Genomic DNA, 26,256 nt, shown 5'->3' with positions numbered 1-26,256 from the left:
AAAACACTGATATAATGGTAGCCTGTCTGCGTTTCTCAAAGAACTTCATATCTAACTGTCCAAATTATCCTTCAGATATTTTTCATTTTCCACTACCGTGAATGCAGTACCACTCAGCACGTTAATCTAGGATTGCTACTACCGATAAGCAGTGCCGTGCATTTGTCAATGTTAAATTTCAAGTTCCATTTTTCAGACTCTACCTAATTTTTATAGATTTAATTGCAGTAGCTTACATTGATTATTGTCATTAACCACCCTGTCAACATTTGTATCATCTGCAAACTTACATTAAACCTAATATACCTTCATCAATATCATTAATAAATATAGATAACAATGGACCCAGCACTGAACCTTTGGAGACTCCACTAATGACTTTAGTCCAAGAAGTGCATTGTCCATTAATAACTACTCTCTGTCTTCTCCCCACTCAACTGTCCCTTCATCTATGCAGTAACTTACACTTAATGCTGCACTGCTCCAATTTGTACAGCAGATTTTTATATGAAACAATATTATAAGCTTTTCTGAAATCTAAGTAAATGAGATAAAAATTGTTTTTTGTATGCAGTTCTTTTGTTACTTCATCATAGTATGTAATCATATTGATCAGACAAGATAGCCCCTTAACAAATCTGTGCTGTGACTGCAATATAAAAGCACTCCTTTCTAGATAATCCTGCATTATTTCTTTAACCAGTGACTCCATTATTTTCCTGTAACAGAAGTTAAGCTGACAGGTCTGTGATTACACATTTCACCTTTTGATCCCCCTTTTGTGCATTGAGCATCCATTGCACGTGTTCCATTCCACAGGGATCTCTCCTGAATCTAAAGATGCTCTCATAATTATGGATCAGTTTGCTTACCTCCTTTTTCTGCCTCCTTTAATATATTGGATAGATCCCATCCACCCCAGGTGTTGTTTTATGTTTATCTTCTTCCATTTTCCAATTATCACAAAATAATTTAGCTCCCTGATAGAGTTTGATAAACTTCTGGTTACCCCTACCATTAAGAATCCCCAATGTGAGAATGTAAATGCAAAATATTTATTTAGTTTTTCAGCAATCTGAGCAGGATCATTAACGGTTAAACCATCGGTGTCAAATTTACCAATGTAATTCAGTTCCTTCCTTCTACTGTTCACATAAGTGAAGTCTTTGCTGCTTTTGTTTGCACATTATTTTCCACAGACTTCTCATAATCTAACCTCTTTTGTGACTTGATTGCAGACTACAGTAGTTTATATCTACCATAGGCTTTCTGTATTACCTAATAATATATATGCATCCCATACGTTTTTTCTTCTCTGCCACAAGTCTCATCAGTTCGTTTAACATCCATTTAAATTTAACTCTTGAACAATATTTCTTAGTTGGGATGAAAAGCCTAGTAGTTTTTACGATTATTTCTCTGAATGCTTCCCTTTTACAATTTGCTGTTGGTGGTAACCTTATCATTTGGTCCCACTGCATAAAATTTAAAAACTGTCTCAGACAACTGTAGTCATTCTTACGAAAGCAAAAGCCCTCCCTTTGACAAAATTTGTCTTTAATTAAGTCCTACATCAATACACTGTGATCACTACCACACATTGGGTCTTTTACCTGCAGATTCTTGACGCATGAAGAATAATTGGTGATAATCAGATCAAGCGCGTTGCTTTCTCTTCTTGACGCTCTAACATGCTGTTGTAGAAAAGTCACCAGTAAATCTACAAAAGCTTTGCTTGTGTGTGTGTGATTGACCATCAAACAAATTCCAGAGTGAGTATATGGAAATTTTAAATCTCCCCCATTATAAGACATTCTGATTTACTGGACCACCCTGTTTCTCTGTGTAGTTATTTATTATAGTCATCACAATCTTTAAGCCTATAACACATTCCTACCCTCATTCCTATCCTCATATTCCTTGTGTTCCAATTGCTGTTGTCACACCAAAGTGATTCAACGTTGTACTGGCCACCCATGTCGAATGAATGCACTTCTGTAGATTTAATATGCTTTTAAATAAGAGCATTACTCTTCCCTCTCCTGTCTTGTCTGTCTTTTCTGTACATATTGTACTCGCGGTATTCAAATTCTGCATCCCGTATGTCTGAGTGACGCATATGTTTCCGATATAAATATTTTAATACAAAAATTTTTTTTATCGAAGAAACTAATACCATGCGCGAATCTGTATATTATAGCTGTAAATTGCGTGTATTTTATGCTCGGTTTGGCTGATTTGTTTTATGAAAAACTGTACTTTCCGGAAAGGTGCGTGCAACACTCTTACGAAATAATCGACTAGCCGAACCATGGTTAGAAAGATGCTCATAAGAATTCCTTTCTGCTTAACCTAGGCCTTTTTCACACGGTGCGGAATGGCAGTGATTTTAATAACTGCTACACGCGAGGGCGATTTCTTAAATGCCTCCGTGACAGTATAATGGTTCCTTACCTTTCACTCGTTTGAAGATGGAAGTCGGAGTTCGAAACCCCCCATAGAGCGGAGAAGTTTCTTCAGTCGGGATTGTTGTTACCCGATATCAGGTGAACGATGTAGGATTTCCCCAACCTGTGAATATTACACAAATCCTGCATTTCGGCAATCGCTTGATTGGAGGACCAAGTACCATTTGCGGTATCCTGGTCAATCAACCCATTCCCAATAAATAATATTTCTGAAGTAAATAGCAGAATTAACGTTCAGCGATGTCATTTGTTTCTCGTAGTAACGTGGCATTCATCTATGAGTTGTTTTTTCTTACGCTGCCACAAAAATGTATGGCCCATTGGTAACTTTTGAACTACGGTTAACTTGTCAGTTCCTCTAGCCGCAGCAGTCATACAGAGTACAAATGTAAATTATTTATTTTTGTTGAGAGAGATTATCGTCGATTATTGACTTTATTTAATCTGTACAGTTCAGATCTTTTTTGCAACTCTCTCGCGCAGTGTAAAGAAAACAAGCGCCTATTGGGAAGGGGCAGGCAACTATTTATCCCCATTATGGTTCCATCCTCCCTATTGTTTATCCTCTTATGATCCGACCATTTGGATGGAATATATAAGGAAAAAAATGCATATGTTATAATATACATAACGCTATGTATATTATCATTTACAGTTCTGCTGATTGCGCTGTAGTTGTACATTACCAAATGGTTAGTTTTAAGGGCCATTAATTTTTCGAAGGAATTTGGACTGCAGGGCGTTTAAGCTACTAGTGCACTCAATTCACAGTTTTTTTTTTTTTTTTTTCCCATGTTATGTTTGCTGTGATGACCGAATTTAAAATTGCTTATACAGGGTGATTCACTACCAGTGCGACAAACTTGCAGAGGTGTAGGGGCCACAAAGACGAATCGGAATCATATAGCATTGCAGGGTCCGAAATGCCTTCGTCATGCGGTAGAGGACGTTGAACGGGAGGTCGCGTGAACAGCGATCTCGCTGGAAGTCAGCCTTTGCGAACCGTTTCTGTTGAAGAAACCAAATAGCAAAAGTCCTCCGGAGTGGATAATCCGCAGGCTACAATGATTGGACGCGTTGCAGATGGTATGAACTCATTTGGTTTGTTGACATTATCCTCCTTACAGTGGATTGGGAAATACCCAATCGTTGGCCTACCGCTCGAGTACTCGTACACGGATTGCCTTCTGCAAGACGTAGGACATTCTCCTCATTGTCTGGCGTCCTCGTCGTTCGTTCTCGATTCATGGTACCTCTCATGAAACAACCAGTCTCACGTAACCTTCTGTGCACACGTGCGAAAATCGTATGGTGGGGAGCACGCCTGTGCGGGAAACGTTTCTGGTACAAGCGCAGAGCGGCGCGCCCATTACAGTCCGCAGCTCCATACGCGAGGTGCATGTCGGCCAGTTCAACGTTTGAATACTCGTCCATCCTACTTCCTCGGGAAACGGTTCGCAAATGCTGACTTCCAGCGGGATCGCTGTTCACGCGACCTCCCGTTCAACGTCCTCTACCACATGACGAAGGCATTTCGGACCCTGCAAGCTATGTGATTCCGATTCGTCTTTGTGCCCCCTACACCTCCTGCAAGTTTGTCGCACTGGTAGCGAATCACCCTGTATAAAGGCTGTTCGCATGTTTAGGAACAGAAGTAGGGCAAGAATAAAAAAATAATAATAAAAACGTCATTCAAGCTTAAACAAGTCAGCACAACACAGTTTTCTCACATGGAAGTTAAAAAGTAATACTAAATGGAAAAAATCCGAATCATTACAGGCGTTCTCTCTCTCTCTCTCTCTCTCTCTCTCTCTCTCTCTCTCTCTCTCTCTCTCTCTCTTTTCCACGAAGCAGAAAATACAAAAGCAAATCAATAATATACTTGCTATTTTGAGATTAATACAGAGAAATCTGAATTAGTAGTGAAACTGAACACGGTAAGTTTTCCATTGAAAGCAAGCAATACAAAACATCAAATGGGGAAGTTACACATCTTCGAAAACAATAGCATTATATTTATACAAAAACGTACAGGAATATGCATTTCGATGCTTAGAATTCTGAGCTGCCATACATAGGTATTTAAGGAGGAAGGACGTATTTTGCACCCAAAAATATCATTAGTAAATAACTTAGATTGATATATAAAAATTACTGACATTAAACATGTCAAAATGGTGTGGTCTGAAGAATGACGCTTCATACTGTTCTGTACAGATGACGTGCGTCAATCCCAATAAGCGATGATTCCGTCGTGCATCGTCTCGTCTGTGGAAACCTGTTTTGAATGGAATTATGGGGTGGAGATGAAACTCTACTCATTTTGGCAGACTGAATGCCAGAAAACTTTGTGGTAAGAAATATTCACCCATATTTCACTCTTAAAAACAAATATGGACAAGGTCAGGACGATAATTACAATGTCCATTGTTCTATATACGTTCGAATTGATTCGAGGAGAATAATAGCAAAATGCTGCATCTCTCGTGGATTCCACTGACACCAATATCAACATTATATCAGTGTCCTCCTATGAGAAGCCCTTGAAGTAATATCCAATTGTGGAATTCTTCGATCATATTAGAAGAATTGTAATTGTCTTTAAATTTTATGTAAATTAATTATTATTTAATAAAAATACGCCATTATTTTCTAAATGAACTCTTTTTAGGCACTCCCATAGCCGAGTTGTCAGGCTAGAGTATAGAGCGTAACGATGTACTTTTGCACTAATAACATACATCTTCGAAGCCGCTGCCAACATTTACACAATTACACAACTACACATAGTATCGAAAGTATTTATATATATATATATATATATATATATATATATATATATATATATATATATATATACACATATATATATATATATATATATATATATATATATATATATATATATATACACAAATAAAACGAGAACATATAGACTATTTATTATTACAGCCAACTAGAACTTTTATAATCGCATTAATAGCATAAAACAGTATACGTAAGTGCACTATTTTGCCCACAGTATCTGGACAAACGTTTCTGAATTCCACAAACAGCTAAACCTTAGCAATAATGGCAGTTTCACGAATTTCTTTATCATTTTTGATATTAACAACATCTCCTAAGTAACGATTGATACATTAATTTCTTAAAAATTCCAATCTACGTTTTTACATAAAAACAGACAGTACGACTTATGAAGCAGTTAGAACAGCCATAACCATAATCTGTTTCTCGAGAAATCATCCACTATGTAACAGTTCTAATGTGTAGGCTTATACTATCACATTATTCGTCTCTTCTAATGTTGGAAGACATCCTTATTAGTTTTTCAATTAAAGCTGTTTTCTCTTGACTATATGCAACCAGCATATACTGAGATATCAAAATATATACGCTATGAAATTTACAATTTATTTGCTCAGATATACTAATTTTTAAACCCTGATCCCCCCAACTGTCAGTTATTTTAAAGTAAGCATTATCTACAAAAGCAAATCCTCAAAGAATATCTCATTTGGATATTATTCTGCGTTTTCCTTTTCTCATTACAATTTACGGATTGTTTACCACAAAAACGATTTGTTTCAGAATTATTCATTAAGCTTAAGAGTGCACTCAATCCTAACTGCATTATGATGCCATCGATTTTGCGATCGCGTGGTGAATGTGCTTGCAGTCCTGTGAACTCCTCTTTATCACACAACTTTTTCTTTTGTGTTTTCAAAGTGCTAAGCCCTTTGGTCGACGAAACAATTCGATCCCATTTCTAGTGGTATTTGTACAATTAGATGTAAAAAGAAATAAATTAAATTAAAAACAAACAGTATAAAATAAATGAAAAAAAAACCCTTATATTATTTCATTTACACATTTTGTTTCCATTTTACCCATTTGTTTTTTGCTAGAACCAAACCTTGACCCTAATGAAAAAAATAAGCTTAGAAGTGTCACATTTGAAAATTAAGCATTTCCAATGGGTAAAACGAAAGAAAAGAATTTTCTGCAAAAGTAGGATGATTTCTCTGTTCGCTTCCTCTCGCAATTGAGTGATTATCATCACGGTGGCACTATACTGTCTGGAAAAGACTTGAGTTCGAGTACCGTATAATGGACGCTTTTTTTTTTTTTTTTTTTTCTCTCTCTCACAACGTGGCCGACTTAGTCTGTCTCGGACGAAGACTGCGTGGTTTTTTCCTCCATGTAACTCGAGTTTTTAAATCCGTATAAAAGATTATATGACTATAGAATACACGCAATTTACAGATACAAATCACTGGCACCTTATCACTCATAGTTTTGACTCTTTCAATCATTTCCAAAGTATTACTGCAGTGTTTCTGCCTTTGATTTGAAGGTCTCTATTCTTTAAAAAAATATTTAGTGATTCAAAAAAAAAAAAAACTTAAAACAGAGAGGTTATTTAACAGTGGTTGAATAATCGCCTTTGATTTTGAACGTTTCTAAACTTTAAAAAGAGGTTAGAAACCGAAAAAAACTTAAAACAGCGAGCTGAATAACACTTTCAACGAAATGGTTTGAATGATCTTAGAAAGTGAAACTCTTCTAATATTCCATGATATCGATCTTTTTGGATGGATTTCTAGCAGTATCGAGAGGTGAGGCGAGTATATGAATTCGTGCTGTGTTACCACAGCTCGAATTCATATACTCGCCACGTTCACTGCGTCATGACACAAATATATCCGGCATCGGGCTTTTAATCCACTTTGAGGGGAAACCAACTGACTTTTAGAACTTTTTCTTCCGATTTTACAGAAGAAAAACCGAATATTTTTTTCCGGAAAAAAAAAAAAAAAACAGCAGCGAAAGTGAAACCTGGCTTTAATGCGCTTTTATCTTTGAGAAGTAGCTTAGAATGTAATTAGTTTGGAGTCTCAGAGCAGAATGTTGCTTTGATTTAGCTGTTTAGTTCAGTAATAGGTGAATCAACCAACTACATGCTTTCCACTAATTTCGGTAAAATAATGAGATTTGCAAGACAAATTTCGCTGCGAAAAGAAAAGAATTTCTTTAATAGATGGTGATTTCAATTTTCAGCGGTTGTCAGAATTTTCGTTCAGGCTGCAATACAAATGAATAACACTTATATAAAAAATAATGTATATTAAAAACAGAGATAGCCCTTGTGTATACTGTTTAACTGTGTAATCACATACATAATGGTCAATATTTTAGAAACCTTATCTTTATGATAAGTTAAACTTTAAAAGTTGTCGAAACATATGGTAATCCGGTAAATGGCTGGGTTAGGAATTGGGAAAATAGACGAAACTTGCTAACATTTGACTCGATAGAAGGGTTTATCATTAGGGCCTCTGTCATTTACCTAGGTAAATGGCAAAGAGGTTCTATTGTATGTACGATATGGTAATTTGCGATGGGATGCCGGAATTTGGTAGAGAATGCCTGGTACAAAAAATAAATAAAAAAACCCGCCACAGGCTGTGAAAGAGTTTGAAAGTAGGTAAGGTAAGAAGCAGCGGCCGTTATCAATCCACTGCCGGATGGAAGCCTTCTCAACAATTCATGTGCTACCGCACTCCCGCTCCTGAATACTCGGGTACGTCTGCGCGGCTACGTCTACAGTGGTATCGTCACTATCCTTGCCACACTGGGTGGAAAAGGCCCGAGTTCGAATCCCGTCGATGACGCCAGGAACTATAATTGGCTTTTTTCACTCCGTGGTTGAGTTAGTCGGTCTCGGGCATAGATAGCAAGGTTTTCCCCCCCAGAAACTGGGGTTCTGGTCGATTTGCAAAACAGGCAAATCGACCAGAGACACGTAATTTACAGACACAAATACAGGTTTATGTAATGAATTACGGGTGACCCAAATATAATAATTTGACCACTCGGCTACGGAGAAAGAGTTCAGTGCCTCCTAACTTTACAAAAAGATTGACTCGTTTGATGACTACAATTTGCTTAACTCTGCGTTTATAAGGATCTTTAACTGAATTAAAATTAATCCATTTGTTATTGTTAGAATGTCCTTTCACATCGTGCATAAAACCTCTTAATTGCCGTATACAGTACAAAATCATATAACCACTGCCTCCAGAAATATATATATTTCGTGATCAGAGATTTAAGATATTATTAAAATAAAATTAAATTTGGGTCATACTTATTATTTAAATCTGCACAGTGATGATAGTTACTTGCTATACTATGTGAAAATGCAAGACCTTACTTATATACCATACGAAGTTCAAAGCCTTACACCAAGAACATCAAATTACTAATTATTTGCATTCTTTCTGGAATAAAAGGTAAACTGCAGCCATTACCAACCCACTGCAGGATGGAAGCCTCCTCAACAATTCATGTTGATGGAAATGGACCATAATCTGCCACGCTGGTCCAGTGCCGAGTGGCAGATCGACCGTATTTAGGAGTCAGAGACTTGAACCCCGGTCTACTCAAGGAGCGTGTGCTACTGCACTCTCGCTCCTGACCACTTGGCTACGGAATACAGATTTGCTTCATGAACAAATGGCGACGTTACTGTATTCACAATAGAATCAAGCTAATTGTCAATCAAGCTGTTGCTTATCAAAAAGGAATAAATTCAGAAAAAATCAAGAAACGCACAACCACAATGACATTTTGAAAAAAGTTTGTTTCAGCATGTCATTATTGAATGTTTATGAATATAAATATTGATGAATGTTTATTTACATCAACTTCCTCCCAACTGATGAACTAGGAGGAAGGTTTTTTTATAGCAAAGCTTTCTTGTATAGCAAAAAGGTATAGCGAACAAATTTAATTTTGGGATTAAACGTGGTGTAAAATGAATTTCTTTAATTTCATTCCATTTTAGTAATGTCTGTTTATTCGCCTAAGCCCTTCTCAGAGCGGATGAAAAAGGCCCGGGTTCGAATCTCGTTAATGATGCAAGGAACTTTTATGGCCATTTTTCACTCCATGGATGAGTTAGTCGGCCTCAGGCGCCGATAGCAAGGTTCGCTCCCCTCCACCCCATTTTCGAAAAACCCTAGTTTCCAGAAACTAGGATTTTTCGTCCCAATACCAGCAAACTCCCAATTTATGGACATATTTACACTTGGGCAGATGAGTTAGTACTCGGGTGGTCCTAATATGATATTTTTTTTTTATTATTATGCCCTTCTCACAACTTATCGACGTAATTCGTTCGGCCTCACAGTCGTATGTCGCAATCAATTATCTGTACTTTTTTCAGTATATGCCGTAATAAGGCACCGGAACATATTTGATAAATTTACAATCTCTAAATAAAACTTAGATTACCTTTTAGAATTTTACATATCTTGGTACGCATCTGCTAGCACAATGTATTTTCGCGTATTCTAAAAAATCTTTTAGTTGAGCTTCTACAAATTACAGTAATCCCACATGCGGATCATTGAAATATCTCTGATTTGTGTTATTTTAACAAACTGACTTCTTTGTCTCTAGCTGGCTTTGACGCTCTAGCCAAAATAAATTTCATTTGTCCTTTGCGTCCTTTGTGGAATACAGGCTTACCGCTGTCGCTGTCCACCCGAGTACTAACTCATCTGCCCAAGCGTAATATGTCCATAAATTGCGAGTTCGCTGGTATTGGGAATATAGCCAATTATTCATTTAATCGTGTTTTTACTTGTCGTTTTTGAATTCCACTCGAATATTCTTCTTTTATCAATCAATTCTCAAAGGAATTCAAAAAAAGTACGTTCTTCTCCCTCATAACGAGCCTTATACTTCCTTTGACAGCTCAACAGTTATGACTTTAACTGAATTATCGAATTGAGGTTTTTGATGTTTCAGATACTTTAATATACTATTATTCTTAATCTTTATAAATTGTAACCTCCCTCATCATTAATTCTGTTAATGAGCTGGGAGGTTAATTACTACAGATGCACATTAAAATTGCTGTTATCTCATCCTCTAGTCTTGTACTTATCCTCTTGTTCTACCTGTATAATAAGAAAAACAGAACAGTTGAACTAAAAAGAAGTCAAATTTTCATCAGATAAAAAAAAAACAGTTATCAACCTTGGCAATTTAGTAACTCAACCAGAAACAGTTTCATAAAAACTGTAAACTATCTTTCACAGTTCTTTGAGCATAAGTTCTAGTACCATAAATCTTCGGTTATGGTTACCCCTTTAAAAGATGCACTTACTGCAATGCAGCTAAAACCAGCAGTTTAGAATACAAAGATCTTTGGATGATATTTGAACCCAGGCTCCAGTTAACCACCACTTCGAGGAACTACAAATGAAATTGGCTAAGATAACTTTCTAAATAGAACCTTTTCTAAATATTCTAAATATGTCCCCCCACAACAAGAAAGTCACACAAACCGTGATTTGCAATGGTTTCACTTGTGCCATGGAAATGTCAGACTGCAAAAAAGCCATTATACTAAACCACTCTAAAGTACAGAGATTTCCCAATGCCTCCACAACGTCAGTGTCTTTGGGAAGCGGACCTGAACAAGTCTGTCTATGATAAAAAGATACAGTGTAGATTCATGCGAATGGTGCATCTTCCTCGTCTATCCAAAGCATCTTAATCATGATCGAATATCCGATACACTAATATGACAGCTTTCTGAAGTGCAATAAATTAATTATAAATAAATAAATAAATAAGATCTTTATTGTACAGTTCACCGGTACACGCAGGTACCACGACCATACAATACCCTTCACGGCACCATGCCAGGGGTTAACAAACAGCAGAGATAATAAAGGAATTGTAAAGATTAAGCAAATTATATAATAAAAAAAAAAAAAAAAAAAGTACTCATAGCAGATAACATTGACTTGAAAGGAAAACTAATACAAAATAACAAAAATAACAAATTGTGATAACAAAAGCTTTTCCTCAAGTCCAGTTTTCTGAGAGTCTCTTGTCCCGCCATAACGATCTGAGATCAGTTGGTAGTTCTGGAGACCACGTGCAGATCTAGGATGATCCGTTTATACTTTTTATCATCTATGATTTTAAATAAGTCAGCATCCAGGGATTGAACCAGGTGGAGCTTCTGATAAGGGAGGAACCGATCTTTCAAATGTAGTCTCGAAGGAAGAGCAAGAAGCTTGGGAGTGGAGCGGAGACCTGGTTGGGGAATCCGCCAGCACACGGTGTCCCAAACGTTGGGTGCTGAGACTCTCCCGGCAATCATTTTTACGGTGAAGATGAGTCTTCTCTCGTGCATTAATGCTGAAAACCTGGTTAAATTCAGCGCGTTGGCCATCGGTGTTGCGCGCTGCTGTGGTGGGAGATGACACTTCCAGGTTGCCCACTTCAGGAGCCAGTATTCAGCGGCTTTTAATGGTTTAATTGTGGTGTCTGCAGCTGAGCCCCACAACTCTACTCCATACAGTACACTTCCAAAAATCATCATCCTGATATACATTTTTATCAGGTTTCTGTTGTGAATGTGTAGCAAGTGCTGCTTGGCAACCCACCGTTTCTTGTTGAATTTAGCACAGAGTTCTTCTATATGGTGATGGAATCGTAATTTTCTGTCGAAGATTACACCCAGATCTCTTTGCTTTTCAACGCAGGGGATCGGGACTCCGTCAATCGCAGGCTGAATTATGGTTGGTATGGGTTTAAGAGAGAATACCATGATGGCAGATTTCTCAGGGTTCACTTGCAGGTCAAAATTCTTGAGGTACTGCTGTACTTCTGATAAGGTTTTGTTGATGGTTACTGTGGCGTTTTTGGCTTCATCGGTCAAATTTATTTTTGTGAAGATCTTTAAATCATCTGCATATGATATCATATCTGTTCTATTGTGTATTAGTGGGTAGATGATAGCAGTGAAAAGAATTCCGGACAGGACTCCTCCTTGTGGAACGCCTGCTTGTATTTGTCTAGTATACCTTTGTTTTCCTATGTACATTTGGATGATTCTATTCTGAAGAAAGGATGTCAGAAACTTCAATACTGGGCCTGTGATGTGATAATAATTTCGAAGGAGTTTGAGCAAGGCTGGGATATGAACACTATCGAACGCAGCTTGTAAATCAAGATAGGTGATTGCCATTTCTTCTTTCTCCTCAAATGATCCAAGGATTGCATTAGTAGTCATAATCAGGTTACTAACTGTTGATCTGTTTTGCAACGAATAATGAATTTGCTGGGGCCTGTGCGGGAGAATGTGCGTGGTAAGTGTTTTCAGTACTGTTTTTTCAAGTAATTTCAATAGACACGAGGAACGAGAGATGGGTCTAAAGTGCCTGGCTTCAGTTGGCTGGGAAACTTTTGGGAGTGGCCTAACAGAATATAAATTCCATATTGGAGGGAAAAATTCTCCTTTTAATATGCTGTTGAAAATTATTAGGAGGGGATCACTTAGAAATGAGCTTAAACATTTAATGATAAATTGTGGTACTTTGTCGATTCCCGCTGTACCAGTTGCAGGCAACTTATTAATCGCAGATAAAAGGTCTTGTCTTGTTAATTGAATGGTTTCAAGTGCATCTCTGGGCACATCATCATCAGACATGGGAATATCACTGGGCTCAAGTTGGTTTTGCTGAACTCGTGCAATAAAGTCCATCCACCTTTCAGGATCAAACTGTGGAGGGAGTTCACAGTGTTTCTGTCGGTATGATGGACAGCCCTTATGAAGTGTGGTTTCAATGTGATGTTTTATGGCTTGAGACTTGAGGCGGTTGAAGCTTGCTCGTCCTTTGGAGTACGCAATTCGGTCCGGAGCTAGTCCTGTCATTTTCCACTGTTTGTACAATTCCTGTTTAAGCTTAAAACTGTTACTCAGCTCAGGAGTCCACCATCCTCTCGTACGTTCAGAGATCCTTATTTTCTTTGAGGCTGCATAATTAGAAATTGTGATGAGCCAGCGAGTTAAAAGGTCTAAGGCAAGTTGATTATCACATTGCTCAAGTGCATTCCAAGGAATTGCAGTGGCTGCTTCTAGACATTTAGTAATGTTGAGTAATTTTGGGCTCGTTATTATCTTGGTGTGGACCTGAGTCGAGACGTTGTAATTTGGAGTCGGAAAATATAAGTTAATTAAAATTGGCATGTGATCAGATTGAAAAGCTATTTCTGTTGTAGAATCAAGTTCACAATTGCTCGATGATAGCACAAGATCAAGATGGTGATCACCTCTGGTCGGGAGATTATTAATCAGATGGATTCCTAATGGGTGAAGGTTATTTAGCAATCTGGACTGAAGATGAACAAGTTGAGGGGAAAAGTTAAAGTCTCCACAGATAACATGCCTTGCTGAGTGATGGAGCCCATGAATGAGCCAATTAGTTATCTCGTCGACGGTTTCAGCATCGGGTCCTGGAGGGGTGTATATAACTGCAAAATCAATGCGAGCAGATTTAAATTCGCATGACACAATTAGCCCTTCGAACTTAGTGGACTGACTTTTATAATTCTTAGTAACAAGTATGTGCGGTGTTTTGTAGAAGAGTCCCACTCCACCTCCCCTTTTGTCTTGTCGGGAGCAGAGAATCACATTATATCCAGCCGACACTGCATATGGAAAATGCTCCTCATTTCGGTCAAGCCAGGTTTCTGTTAAGCAGAGCACATCAAACTTGTGCGAAAGTAGAAGTTCTTCTACAGTTTCAAGCTTGTTACGGATGCTACGGGCATTCTGATAGAATATAGAGATGCTATTATGTCTGGGGATATTCCTTAGTACCCTCTGCGGTCTTTTTCTCTCTTTTTTTAAGGTGTTTCTTTCAGATATCCTAACAGGAATTATTGTGAATTGGCTTCCATTCATGATTTCGGTAGTGAGTCAGCTAGTGGGGTTTACTGGACCCTGAATGTGATCGTGTCTTGATTGGCTGTGCCTCTGAAGTCTGGTGGGGGACGAAGATTGAAAGTAGGGCCTGATGAGGAGCCCTTGAGGCCAAATGGATGGCTGACACAGGATTTTATATTGGGTACTGTTGCAGTCTAATCTGAAAGATGAATAAGAAGGCCATTTTGTGGGTAGTTGGTATACATCAACGGATATATTCAAATTATCACTTATGCCATTTTTAACTTGCTCAGAGGTTGTGTGTAGAGCCAATCGTGAGATGAATAGGCTTTTGCGAGTGGGTTGTTGGTCGATGTGTGCTACGTTGCCACTAGTCTTGAGCCAAGTAGTTGGGGCTGTCCCAGTTATATATGATCTTCTCGATCTCTTGTTTCTTCGTGTCTCAGGTACCATCCTTGCCGTTTGGCGCTTTTTCTTCGTTGTGTTTCCTTTGGATACATGGGGGGACGGCCCGGCGACAACCTCACCCCACGAGTGGGGGCCAAGGTGAGTTTCTGTAGGAGTTTCCTGACAGTGTCTACTAACGGAATTGGGATGAATGGTATTTGTAATCATGGATCTATCCAAAATTTGATTCGGTGCGTCAAGCTGGTGAGGTGTGCACGTTCGGCCTGCTATAAAGAGAGCTAGGGGATCTACACATGCAGCGTTACTTTCATAAGTTGATACCTCATAGGTTTCTTTTTGATTCCGCATTGGATTCTTTTTCAGTGCGGAAGTCTGATTGTATGCTGTTACATCATTCTCGTTATGTGTCATCCCATTGGTGGGTATAGAAGAGGTGAATGGGAATCCTGCACCTTGGCCAGGCTTCGAAGTGAAACTATTCATAGTCATGCTCTTAAGTTCTTCAAGTTGGCTCTTCAGATGAGATACTTCCTGCAGGATTTCTAAGTTTTGAGCCCGCAGAAACTGGTTTTCAGTGAAGAGATCAGCGACGCATTCAAAAATTCTTTCCATATTGTCTAACGTAATCCTTGCATTATCTGTTTGTAGGGCTGTGATAGTTCTCGTGTGTTCAGTGATGATTTCTGTAAGGCTTCTACTAATTAAATCGTTGGTGATTACTTGGTCAGTATTGGCCATCGGGCTTTCAGGCATAATAGTTTTTGTGTTGGAACCATTACAAACAACCTCTGTTCCGTTTTCGTTAGTAACAAGACAGTTAGAAGGTTCGGCAGGCGGTAATGATGTCAGTGATGTGAAATTGTCGAGGTCAGTGTCTAGGATGCTGCTGTCTGCTTTCCGTGGGTTTACGGTTTCATTCTCTCTGTTGATTTCGCTCGTTCTGTTACAAATATCACATATCCACACCTTTCGCCGTTCTTTATTCAGTTTCCATAACACTGTGGGGGTGCACGGCTTACAAAATCCCCTCTTGCACGAAAGACAGCTCAGAAATACAGCTGATTTCACCACCTTACAGATAGCGCAGTTGAATTGATTATTTGGCATTTTTCGTTGAGTATTCTCTTTCCACAGCTTTAAGTTCAGTTTCCACAAACTGCGTGATCAAAAATGTTCAACCAAGGAATGTTTTGTAAAGTTTTCGGCAATGATTAACTTTACTACCCTTTAGCAGGTTACTCTTGGGAATTGGCGTATTAGGCACACCTTTGACCTTGTTCTTCTAGCATTCAGAAACGGGGTTAGATAGGCTTTGAGCAACTTCTATATAAAGTACTGTACTAAGCGATAGTTTCAAAAAAAATTAATATAGAAGATTACCTGAAAACAATCATATTCAGAAGACGTGACTATGGGATCTGCAACGATGAGACGAACCATCTGATATAAATTGCTTACTTGCGAGAATAAGAAACACTAATATTGCATGATATAGGGAGAACTTCGTTCAGGGCGACCTTACACTACTCGCACATGCACTCTATATCTTAACTTTAATCGGAGCTCATTCGCAGGCTGCCACACACTATACGCGCACGCACTTGCTCCAATTCAAAACTTTATGGACGTATTCCCAGCAATATCCACTAGGCCTAACTCAACAATGCGTGTGTGACTACAGCAAAGCGTTAGCAGAATGCTAAGCCTAAAGGGATTAGGTAGATGACGAGAGAGTACAGAGAAGATAACCCTCTTAATAACAAAAATTTCTCACCCACGTAATCCTCTTGCGAAGTTCTTTGAGCTGGCACACTTTTCCGGTGGAAAAAAACACTTTAAACACATTAAAATAACTCAACATTCAGGAGCTCCAGAACACGTGGCTACACTGAATGACGGCCATAACTGTTGCATACCTTACCGAAAAACTAAATACCGAAATACCGTGCGCTGAAAAACTAAACACCATGCCCCACTAATATAATTCAGGTGCAAGCCACGGAGACAAATAACCGAATCAGTCTATTTCACATGCTCACACTTTGCAAACATCATTGTGTATTGTGCTTCAAAAGATGCTCCCAGAAATATTCCAGAATGTAAAGTATCATTTTGCCTCGCCTATATTCATAATTAATTATAGTAAGGATAAAAGGCAATTTATTAATTTATTTATAATTATCCATTCAAAGACTGGTTGCGTCAACAGTCGAAAGAATTTTTTAAATATATATATATATAGATAGGTATTTTTTATTTATTTATTTTTTTTTATTAAAACTTGAACAGTAGATACATTTTCAACAACTATTTATATATATATATATAGATAGATAGATCATCTAAGCAGTGGAACGCGTGTCCAAGTGCTGAAAGCGACTTTTAAAATTTTTTTCAAGAATAACGTTTTGAAAGCCCTAAACCTATTTTGATTAAGCAGCCCTCCTATTTTTATGTAGCTTTTGTATTTGCATTTATTGTATTAATTAATCGTAATTAAAATTTTACAGCTTATCCGTCATTGTGTGTGTGGCGTTTGAACAGTTTAATATATTAATTGTTTGTTTACGAACGACTGATTCGTGTAATTCCAAAATCTCCCAGGGGATTACTAGAAGTTCATTGATTTTACAGTCTTACTGTGAACACCTGGCTACCGACCGTGAAGGTCATGTGGCCTGGAATTGAATTTCTCCTGCAGCATACAACCATACAATAAAAAATTTTCCTGTTATTGGCTGGCTGACCCGTAAGCTTCTTAATGCGTCACCATTAGATTCGATCCGGTCTGCTTTTTAGAGTCGGTCTGCTAAATAGAAGGGAAAGAATTAAAATTGTTTTTATCTCCTGGCCTCTAACGAGCAGGGTGGTTGTGACACGCCAAATGACGACAATCATCTGCACATATATTCATTTGAGGTGGGTTTGTCATAATATCACTGTTCACTAAGTCTTTGGTCCTTCCAAATTTATTACGAAACCGATGTCATCTTCTAAAATTAAAAGATGACATCTCGTCGCATTCGTTATGCAATGATTATGAAGTTTTAAGTTTGTTTTCTTAAATTGGCCAGTTAATTTCTTGAGATTTCTAGTTACTAAATTAAAATGTATTCAGATAATTTTTTTTCAGGGTGTAAAACGATCTTGAAATAGTGTTCACAATATAGACTGTGATTAGCAGTTGAAGTGATCACATTCTAGTCAAATGACAACATGTCATGGCAACACATTTATTATAATATTGTATTGCCTTGTACAAATGAACCTTGCCAATTCCTCTGTGAATTGTGGACATCACAGTAGGACCACCACCTTTGTTTATTAACCATTGAGTGATTCTTTCGTCGTGGGGCCTGGAGAGATATCTGTAATGTTACTAATTCACTTTCCTGATAATGGTGTATATAATAATAAAGTGACACGGTTCTCATTTTTCCCCATAATTGTCCCTAAGTGATTCTTGGCTGTGAATAACATTCTACACCTGTAGTCATATTTCCGTTCATTATTTACTAAATTGTGTAATGCTCCTGGTCTATTATTTGGTTTTTAGGAGCATTAGCAACTAAGGCCATATTGCTCCGGGAATATGCGGTGGTCATTTCCTGACCTTTCCGCATCCTTCGTATTTGGTGGTGACGGGCTCGAAACCCGGTCTAATCAAGAAGCGTGTGCTACTCACTGCTGCTCCTTCCCACCTGGCTACGGAGGCGCCTGCTCCTGGCCTATCAGCCGTCGTGATCAGTTTATTGTTTCTGTTGTTTACAGCGCTGAAATAATATTAATAGTTACTTATTTTATGTTTGGTTTTTTTATGTTTGGTTAGAAACAAAACCCTCTTTTTTGCAGTAGATAGTGCCAGGAAGTGATATGCACTAACAACTAGCCCTTTTGGAAATTGAGATATATATGAAGTTGTTCCTTCTATCGAATTGAATTGTTACCTATGCGACGAATTTGTCTGGAGAAATTAATTGCAACATTCTTTGCTTAACAGCACGAAGCTCCAGTCCATGCAAGAGTGCATTTTTATATCTAGTCTGCTCAATGCAGATTTTGATGTTTTCTTATAGGACTTTGCAAAAATAATGATAGCTGTTATAGTTAAAACGAAGTTATCATATTAAGGCCGCTCGAGAATTACCTCATCTACACATGAGTATTATATCTGTAAATTGCGTGTGTTCTCTAGTTGGCTTGCCTGTCTTTCTGGATGAAAAATCCGAGGTTCGGGATGGGGGAATCCTGCTATTCTCGGCTGAGACCCACTAACTCAGTAATGGAGCGGAAAAGGGCCATAAACGTTCGTCGCGTCATTTTGAAGGGATTCAAACCAGGACCGTTTACACCCGGTACGGCGAAAGCTGATTATAACCACTGTGCTACTGCGACTGTAGTTAGAAATATAAAGGCTTGCATGAGAAGAAACCCAAGTACCATTTAAAAAAAAAAAAAAAAAAAAAAAAAGACAGTAAATGGTTAGCGTTTTTAAATGCGGGGACATGCCTGCTGTTCATTGTAATGAACGGAAGTTCATACATATTTTTGTGAATAATTTAAGGGATATAATATGGTCTTAGTGTATTGCTTTGTTTTTTATTTTTAGTTAAGCTGCCTGTTCATATATATAGCTCATTCATCTGCATTCTGACAGAGTAAAGGCTTCTGAATGGTTAGTAATAAGTTATTATGATGAAACTGAGCAGCTTACTTTTTTTTTTTTTTTTACTCTTTTTATTCTTAGAATTATATCTTTTAGTACTATTTTCTAATATCTGTTTTAGTAATAGTTCTTTGCTATTGATTAAAACCGATATAAGTTTTAATAAATAACAAAACTTCTTAATTCCGAAGCTTACCCCTAAAAACTGTTCAGTTACTTTTTCATTTGAAAAAGGTTTAGCTGTTCTACTATTTATTGAGATGTCCTGCTTTTAATAAAAAAATTTTATCCGCCGACATTTTCCCAATAAAAGGACAGAAACCTAATAGTACATTGTACAGACAAGAAATTGAATCTCATTAAACTATGCCCTAGGGATATATTTCCCATGGGTAATTTCTTAAACGGATATGTTTATTCTGAAAGATCTTTGTAATTCTTAATTCTCTAGTAGTATCAATATCCAAGAGCTATTAGATGTAAAGGGATTCAAATTTTTCACATTTTCATATTTCCTGCGATGTGAACATACTTTTGTGTTCGGGGATACGAATTGTGTGAACAAGAATTTTGAGCTATTGGAAACTGATAAATTTTTCTGGAAATTTTTGCCTTATTTTTTAACTTAACATATTAAATTGGTTCACTAAATAGTTTAATAGTCCGTCATGCTCGTTAGCTAATTTTTAAATTTAACTATAAATTTTGTAAGGTACGACTTAATATTCGTACAGCTTTTTGCGTCGGTGATTTTCGCAAATGTCATATCACGTAACTACTGTAATGTAATTGTAGTTTTAATTATGGTAAATAAGTGGCTCAAAGGTTCTATTCACATAGGTTGGCGTATAGGTTTTGTTTTACCTAAGAAATTTTATTATAGTAAGGCTACAACTGATTTAAAACTCTGCGAACATTACGTATATCGTAATACATATAGAGTAAACTTGATAGCATAGTGCATATAGTTGTACATAGTTTGTTATCTATCAGTTTAGTGTAGTATTCTCCAATTCAATTGATTTAAATAACAGAAATCACGCCTCAGGCTAGAGCAGCAAAGCAACGAGCTCAAAGTAACGGGAGTGCCGTTGCTCATTGAGGGGACGGTTCTCCTAGTAATCACAGCCTAATAAAATATGCTACTTGTGTGATATTTGCCTAACCATCAGGAACGGAACATGATGGAGCCAAGGGAGGTGTGTGTGTGTGTGTTCGGCGCAAACGGTACGAGGAAATTACGCGAGAACTCAGCGTTCTGATGGGCGCTTATGAGAGTTTGAAGAAGAGGGTGGATGCCCTCGAAGGAATTAAAATCGGGGTACATCAAACTCTCAGCTGCTAAACTCAACGCCAGAGCTTACCCTTGTGCATCACCCAACACACAGTGGAAATACCCAAGGCAGGATGCGTTGGTTCCACAGGAGGCAGTTACTGTCAATGAGTGTATTGTCAGAAAAATAAGGAATATATTGTGCAAAAAGGATAAGGTTGGACAGGACCAGGGTATGTCAACCAAGGACAAAAGTAGATGATGTTATAGAGCATGTACCAACTGTTAAGGGCACAAAGGTGATATTGTTTTACACGTTAGCATTAATGATATTAAGAATAGGAGATCTGAGGACTTACTTACCAAGTACAGGGAAATGTTGGGAAAAAAGTTGCCAGTTAGGATTAAATGTGACAGTGTCTGGAATTCTGCCCAGACACGATAAGAGGGAGTACATGTTGAGAGGGAGTACTTGTCAATAACTTAGGCCAGGGTAGTGGAAAATAAAAAAGACCTTGAGGTCTTTATGCAGTCAGATATGAAGTTCTCTGAGCAGTGCAGGGAACTCATGCGGTTTTGCCAGTGATTTTCAGGAACTTTGCTAACAGGGTTAAAGGCGATTATCCGTTTGTACAAGGTAATGGTTAGGCTGCATCTTCAGTACTGCATGCATGTCTGGCAGTTTCATTTTAGGAAGGATGTAGATCTGCTGAAACGGGTGCAGAGAAGTGCAATGAGTAAAGGGTGGTCTTACCACAAAAGAAAGTCGTACTAAAGGTCGTCTTCCTGGAGTCTAAGCACCTTCGAGGTGATCTCTTTGAGGTGTTTAAAGCTTTGAATGGATTGAGCAAGCTCTCAGTGCTGATGGCATTCTTCCTCTTGCTCAGACTACACGTGTTAGGGGCGTAGATAGCGAGGGTTTCCTCCCAGAAACTGGGATATTTCGTCCAGCAAAGCAGACAAATCGACCATAGAACACACGAAATTAACAGACATAAGACACACAGCACGGCATATGAATTTAATTATTCGGTTGGCCAAAAAATAATAGTTTTTACACATGTTAGGGGGCATAAATACAAATTGAGGAAGCATGGTTGCAGGATAGATGTGCGGAAGTTTTCCTTCGTCTAGTAGGTGGTCGATTCGATTGTTGAAACAAACTTCCGACTGTGTTGTGGAGATGGATAGTTTGATTAAATTCAAGGAAAACTATGCAAATTATTATAGAGGGGATGGTAGACAGGTGGCGGGAAAGTTTTTTTTTCTTCTTCTTTTTTGGCTGATGCTTTATAAGCTTGCTTTCTTCCATCATTTGCCACTGCTAATATTGTAAATGGGTAAATGGACATTGGGTATTCCACGAAAGGGGATGTAATTAGCCAAGAAATCATGTTGTTGTTACAGACCAGTATCCAGAAGGTGGCCTAGTTGAGCCAAAAAAATCCATTTCGCTTCAAGTAGGATTTTTTCCAAAACTATTTTGCAATATGTTTGATGTCTTATTATGAATATGTGATAATCTTACTTCTGTATCAGATTTCTCTGAACTAATTACTCGATTCTATTTTTGTCAGATTAATATAGGAAATTGTGAGATGCATGAAATCCCTCTTCGACAACTTATTCATTCACCTTCTCCATCAAAGGCGGAAATTTTTCCTGCTGGAAAAGGGTCAAACATAGATAAGAGATGGCGCCACAAGCATATCGTTTTATGCCTTGAAACGAATTTTAGAACAATGAATCTCTCTCTCTCTCTCTCACACAACACACACGCGCACACACACACACACACATACGTGCACGTCAAGCGATCATGCGCTTACTACTCCGTTGATTTACTGGAAAATCAAAGGTTCCAATAAAAGAAGTACAAAGAGAACCTCAATTCATATTCAAGGCGGAAAGTATGAACCACTCGCCAATACGAAATTGGAAATTGAAATCAATGAGAATGACGTCACTGACCTTGTTCGAACGCAGCGATACCTTTCCACCGCAACGAGCACAGCAGCGGACGCTACAATAATTACAGACGTGACCGACCCCGTCGGCGAACTTGGTCTTCAGACATATTTGACATGTAGCCTCCAGCTCAGTTCCTATCTTCCGTTGTTCTTCATTCCGCTTCCGGATAGCCGTCTCCAGAATACGAACTTCATCTTGTTTCTTTCTGTGGGGAGAAGTAAATTTGGCGTTATGTCTGGTCGGTTAAGAAAGGTAAGGAGACAGAAAGGCAAGAGAAAGAGAGAGAAAGGGAGAGAGAAGAACATTCACAACAATGAAGGAAGAAATAGAGAAATATACATGAAAAGAGAGGAAGAAATAAAAGGTATGAGATAGGGGAGGTAAAAGTCAAAAACAATTAAAAGAACACTTCAGCTGAGAACAGAAAACTGATCCAACAATCAACAACAAAAGTAACACTGAACAAAGAAAGAAATGTACACCAGAATTGAAGACTTCTCTGTTTAAGTTGTTTACCTCTCAATATGTGAATATTAATTAAATTAAAGAATAATTACTTTTACTTATAGTTCAGCAATTGATCGGCCAGAAAAAAAAATCGAGTTAAGAGATTGTTCAAAGCCAAGTATAAGAGGTTTAATCAAAAAGTTCAGGGACTGAACTAGTATTTGAGAAATGAACCTTACCAGTTATTCGGATGGATCTTTTTCGAAGTAGTCTGACACTCTATACACTAATTCCAACGCTTCAACTTCTGGAAGTATTCCTGATAGGCTTATTTTGAAATTGCTACTGGTTCCTGTGTCGCGTTCTGAATAATTACCTCACTCGTTGCAAATCTGTGAGCTGTCTGATAAATAAATAAATACAATACAATACAATACAATCACTATGGTGGAAGGGGTCACCACAATGAGTGAGTGCTTTGCATGAATGGAATTCATGCAAAGCACTCACTCCTTGAACGGAAAGCGCCGAATGTGCGGGGGCGTTGCAGTGATGCAAGTGCCAATTTCCTGAAGTCCGATTTTCCGATTGTTTTTTAATATTCCTGGTTCACTGTTTGACTATGCGGAACAATTTCCTTCGGATTTGCCCAGTATGGACAAAAAGAACTCCTCTACCTTTCTTGTAGAAAACCATTTCTACATTCCTTTTGATTACAAGACTTATCTAAGCTATACAAACACTGGTAAATTGGTCACAAAAAATTATCTGGTGCTCAACATTTTCAAATATAAAGAAATGACTTTTGCATACCAAATAAAATAAGTTAGTGTACTCGGCGCGTTACACATCTGACGCATTAGAAAATAATAATAATTCATGATTTATAAAAAAAAATAAACAAAATAAGTCAACTCATCGACAACAAATTTGTTACAAAGATTCCTAAAATATTATAAGTAAGCAACGAAATTTCGAAATGGATCAGTGCTCCTCTTCTAAATTTATAATAATACTTCTGTAGGGCGAAACTGGGGAGGAGAGAATACCATGAAATCGGATTGTTAACTAATAATTGGAATCGGATTATTAATTATATATTGAAAATTTGGTAATAAACCACATTTTCCTTGTCGATTAATACGAAAACATACTTTTATGAACTGATGAGACTTGTGGCAGAAAGCAAATTGCACGGGTTGGATATAAATTATCAAGTGATACAGAAGCCTATGGAAGATATGAAATAGTCTATAATCGAGTCACAAAGGAGGTTAGGCAAGCATAGACAGGTTACGAGAACCGTTACGACTAAGTATCTCGCCGCACATCCAAGCATTACCTATATAGGCACTAGGCGTTCTTCAGCAACTGTTTCAAAAGTTCTGAAACTTTTACTCTCATACGTATAATACGAGTATGATTAATTAATAGTAATATGATGGATATGATGATTACACCGTTAATGTTTTCACCCACAGAGTTCATCGTAATAACTTAAAATTCTCTTCTCATTCAACATGGAAATTTCCCTTCGTATACATTGGATATCACAAATGTACAGTGAAATGCCTTAAATCGATTGAACCTCAGACAGAAAGATCTCTGTGACTTCCTTTCTAAGGTCTGTCTACTCCCTGATCTTTTCCTCATACGTTTTCTGAAGATTGCCGGTGTTGGGCACCGATATGTCAGTCAGGTAGGTAGCCTTTTAGTTTTTGTTAGTGAGGGTTATGTTTAGTCTGTTGTGCAGAGTCGTTTTGCCCGTTCTTATGGCGCGGTCCCACATCTTGTGGGTAGGGATTCTAGTATGGCACGAGATTGGTACTTGTAATACGGTGTACTTTCTTTGATCAAGTGGAGTAGGTGAGCCTCCCTGGTTAAGAATTCCTGATTTATTGTATTGCGTTTGTTTTCGAAGCTGCAAGTTGTGTACATTGTATCTCTAAAACGTAGATTTATTTAATTACTACTTTTTTTACATATTTAGTAATCGGATGCATGTTTTATTTTACATGTGAATGAAAGTATAATCTCACTCTTGCGAATTTTATGTAGAGCGGAACTATTATCATCACAGTAAGGAAAAATAAAGTACAGTGCATGCCGCTTATTGTGATCTCTTCAGGACCCAGCTTAATTGATAATAATAACCGAAGAAACAAGAGTGCAGCTGTTGAGCCTTGTTTATTGATGCTCTGCGATTTTTTGTTGGTTGTTGAAGCGCATCGGCAACTAGGCCATATTTTGCCATGTCTAATATGTTTGTAAATTGCTTGTGTTCTGTGGTTGATTTGCTGTTTTCTGTACGATAAACGCGAGTTTTCGGGACAATAAACTTGATATTCTCGCCTGAGACTGACTAACTAAGGCACATTGTGAAAAAAACTCATAAAAATTCATTGCATCATTGACAGAATTCGAACTTAATGCTTTCTGTGGAAAACGGTGATTTTACCATCTGCGCTATCCACGAGGGCGATACATGCTGGAAATGTTATATATAAAAAGGTGAACGTGGATAGAAAGAAAGTATGAAAATAAAGCAATATAAAATACTCTAATTTGATTGTCCATTTTTCAAGAAAGTCACAGTAAAAATGAAACTGTCACACTATTTCTGAAAATATCCACACAAAACTTTGAAAACAAATTTCTCTATACATTAAAAACGTTTTCCTCCTTGTCATATTTATTCGAGCCAATGGAAGAAGAGGGAAGGGCAATTTCGTCACTACACAAATGCGCAGGTAAATAATTACATTGTTGTCTCCACTGAAAGACAACTGCCTCCATAACGTTCACCAACCTCGTGCACGTGGTTCACTGTCTAATACATGACCACGCCCGGCATCGTTTGATGTTCCATTGTAATGTCAGCTGATGAAGGGACCCGATATAGTTTGTATAATTGTAAATAGTTTAGTATTTTGAAAATATTTAAAATATTTGTATAGTTTGTAAATATTTTAGTCCTCCTCTTTCGGTTGCAACAATATTCCTCATGCATAATGGAACCCGAAGCAAAAGGTCTTTTCCTAAGTGACCTATGTAAACGCAGTCAAATAATTACATAGTGATATTTTTCCACCGTGAGAATGCAGCATGTTGGGGTAGCCAATGGGAGAAGAGGGATGCGTGTAATGTAGTACAAATGGGCAGGGCAATTACATCACTACAAATGCACAAGTAAATAATCACATAGGTCATTTCTTGATTAGATTTCGATCAGTGCATTTTGGTAGTCAAATCTTTTACGTAGAAA

General features: G+C 37.8%; 1 protein-coding gene across 2 annotated transcripts in view; it reads right to left on the bottom strand.

The window, feature by feature from the left end:
* Positions 1–26,256, bottom strand: part of LOC150084414 (regulating synaptic membrane exocytosis protein 2-like) — a 547,165-nt gene that overhangs the window by 382,840 nt on the left and 138,069 nt on the right. For both annotated transcript variants that reach the window (XM_090376052.1, XM_090376053.1), the window contains exon 2: positions 22,545–22,749. In XM_090376052.1, coding sequence (XP_090232178.1) covers positions 22,545–22,749 — 205 coding nt within the window. The remainder of the gene's footprint in view (positions 1–22,544; positions 22,750–26,256) is intronic.

The sequence above is a fragment of the Mastigoproctus giganteus genome, chromosome 6 (assembly GCF_048544385.1).
Source record: "Mastigoproctus giganteus isolate SK-2022 chromosome 6, ASM4854438v1, whole genome shotgun sequence".
In the NCBI taxonomy this organism is placed as follows: domain Eukaryota; kingdom Metazoa; phylum Arthropoda; class Arachnida; order Uropygi; family Thelyphonidae; genus Mastigoproctus; species Mastigoproctus giganteus.
Note: the sequence above shows the minus strand (reverse complement) of the source record. Positions and strands in the feature narration are given on the sequence as shown.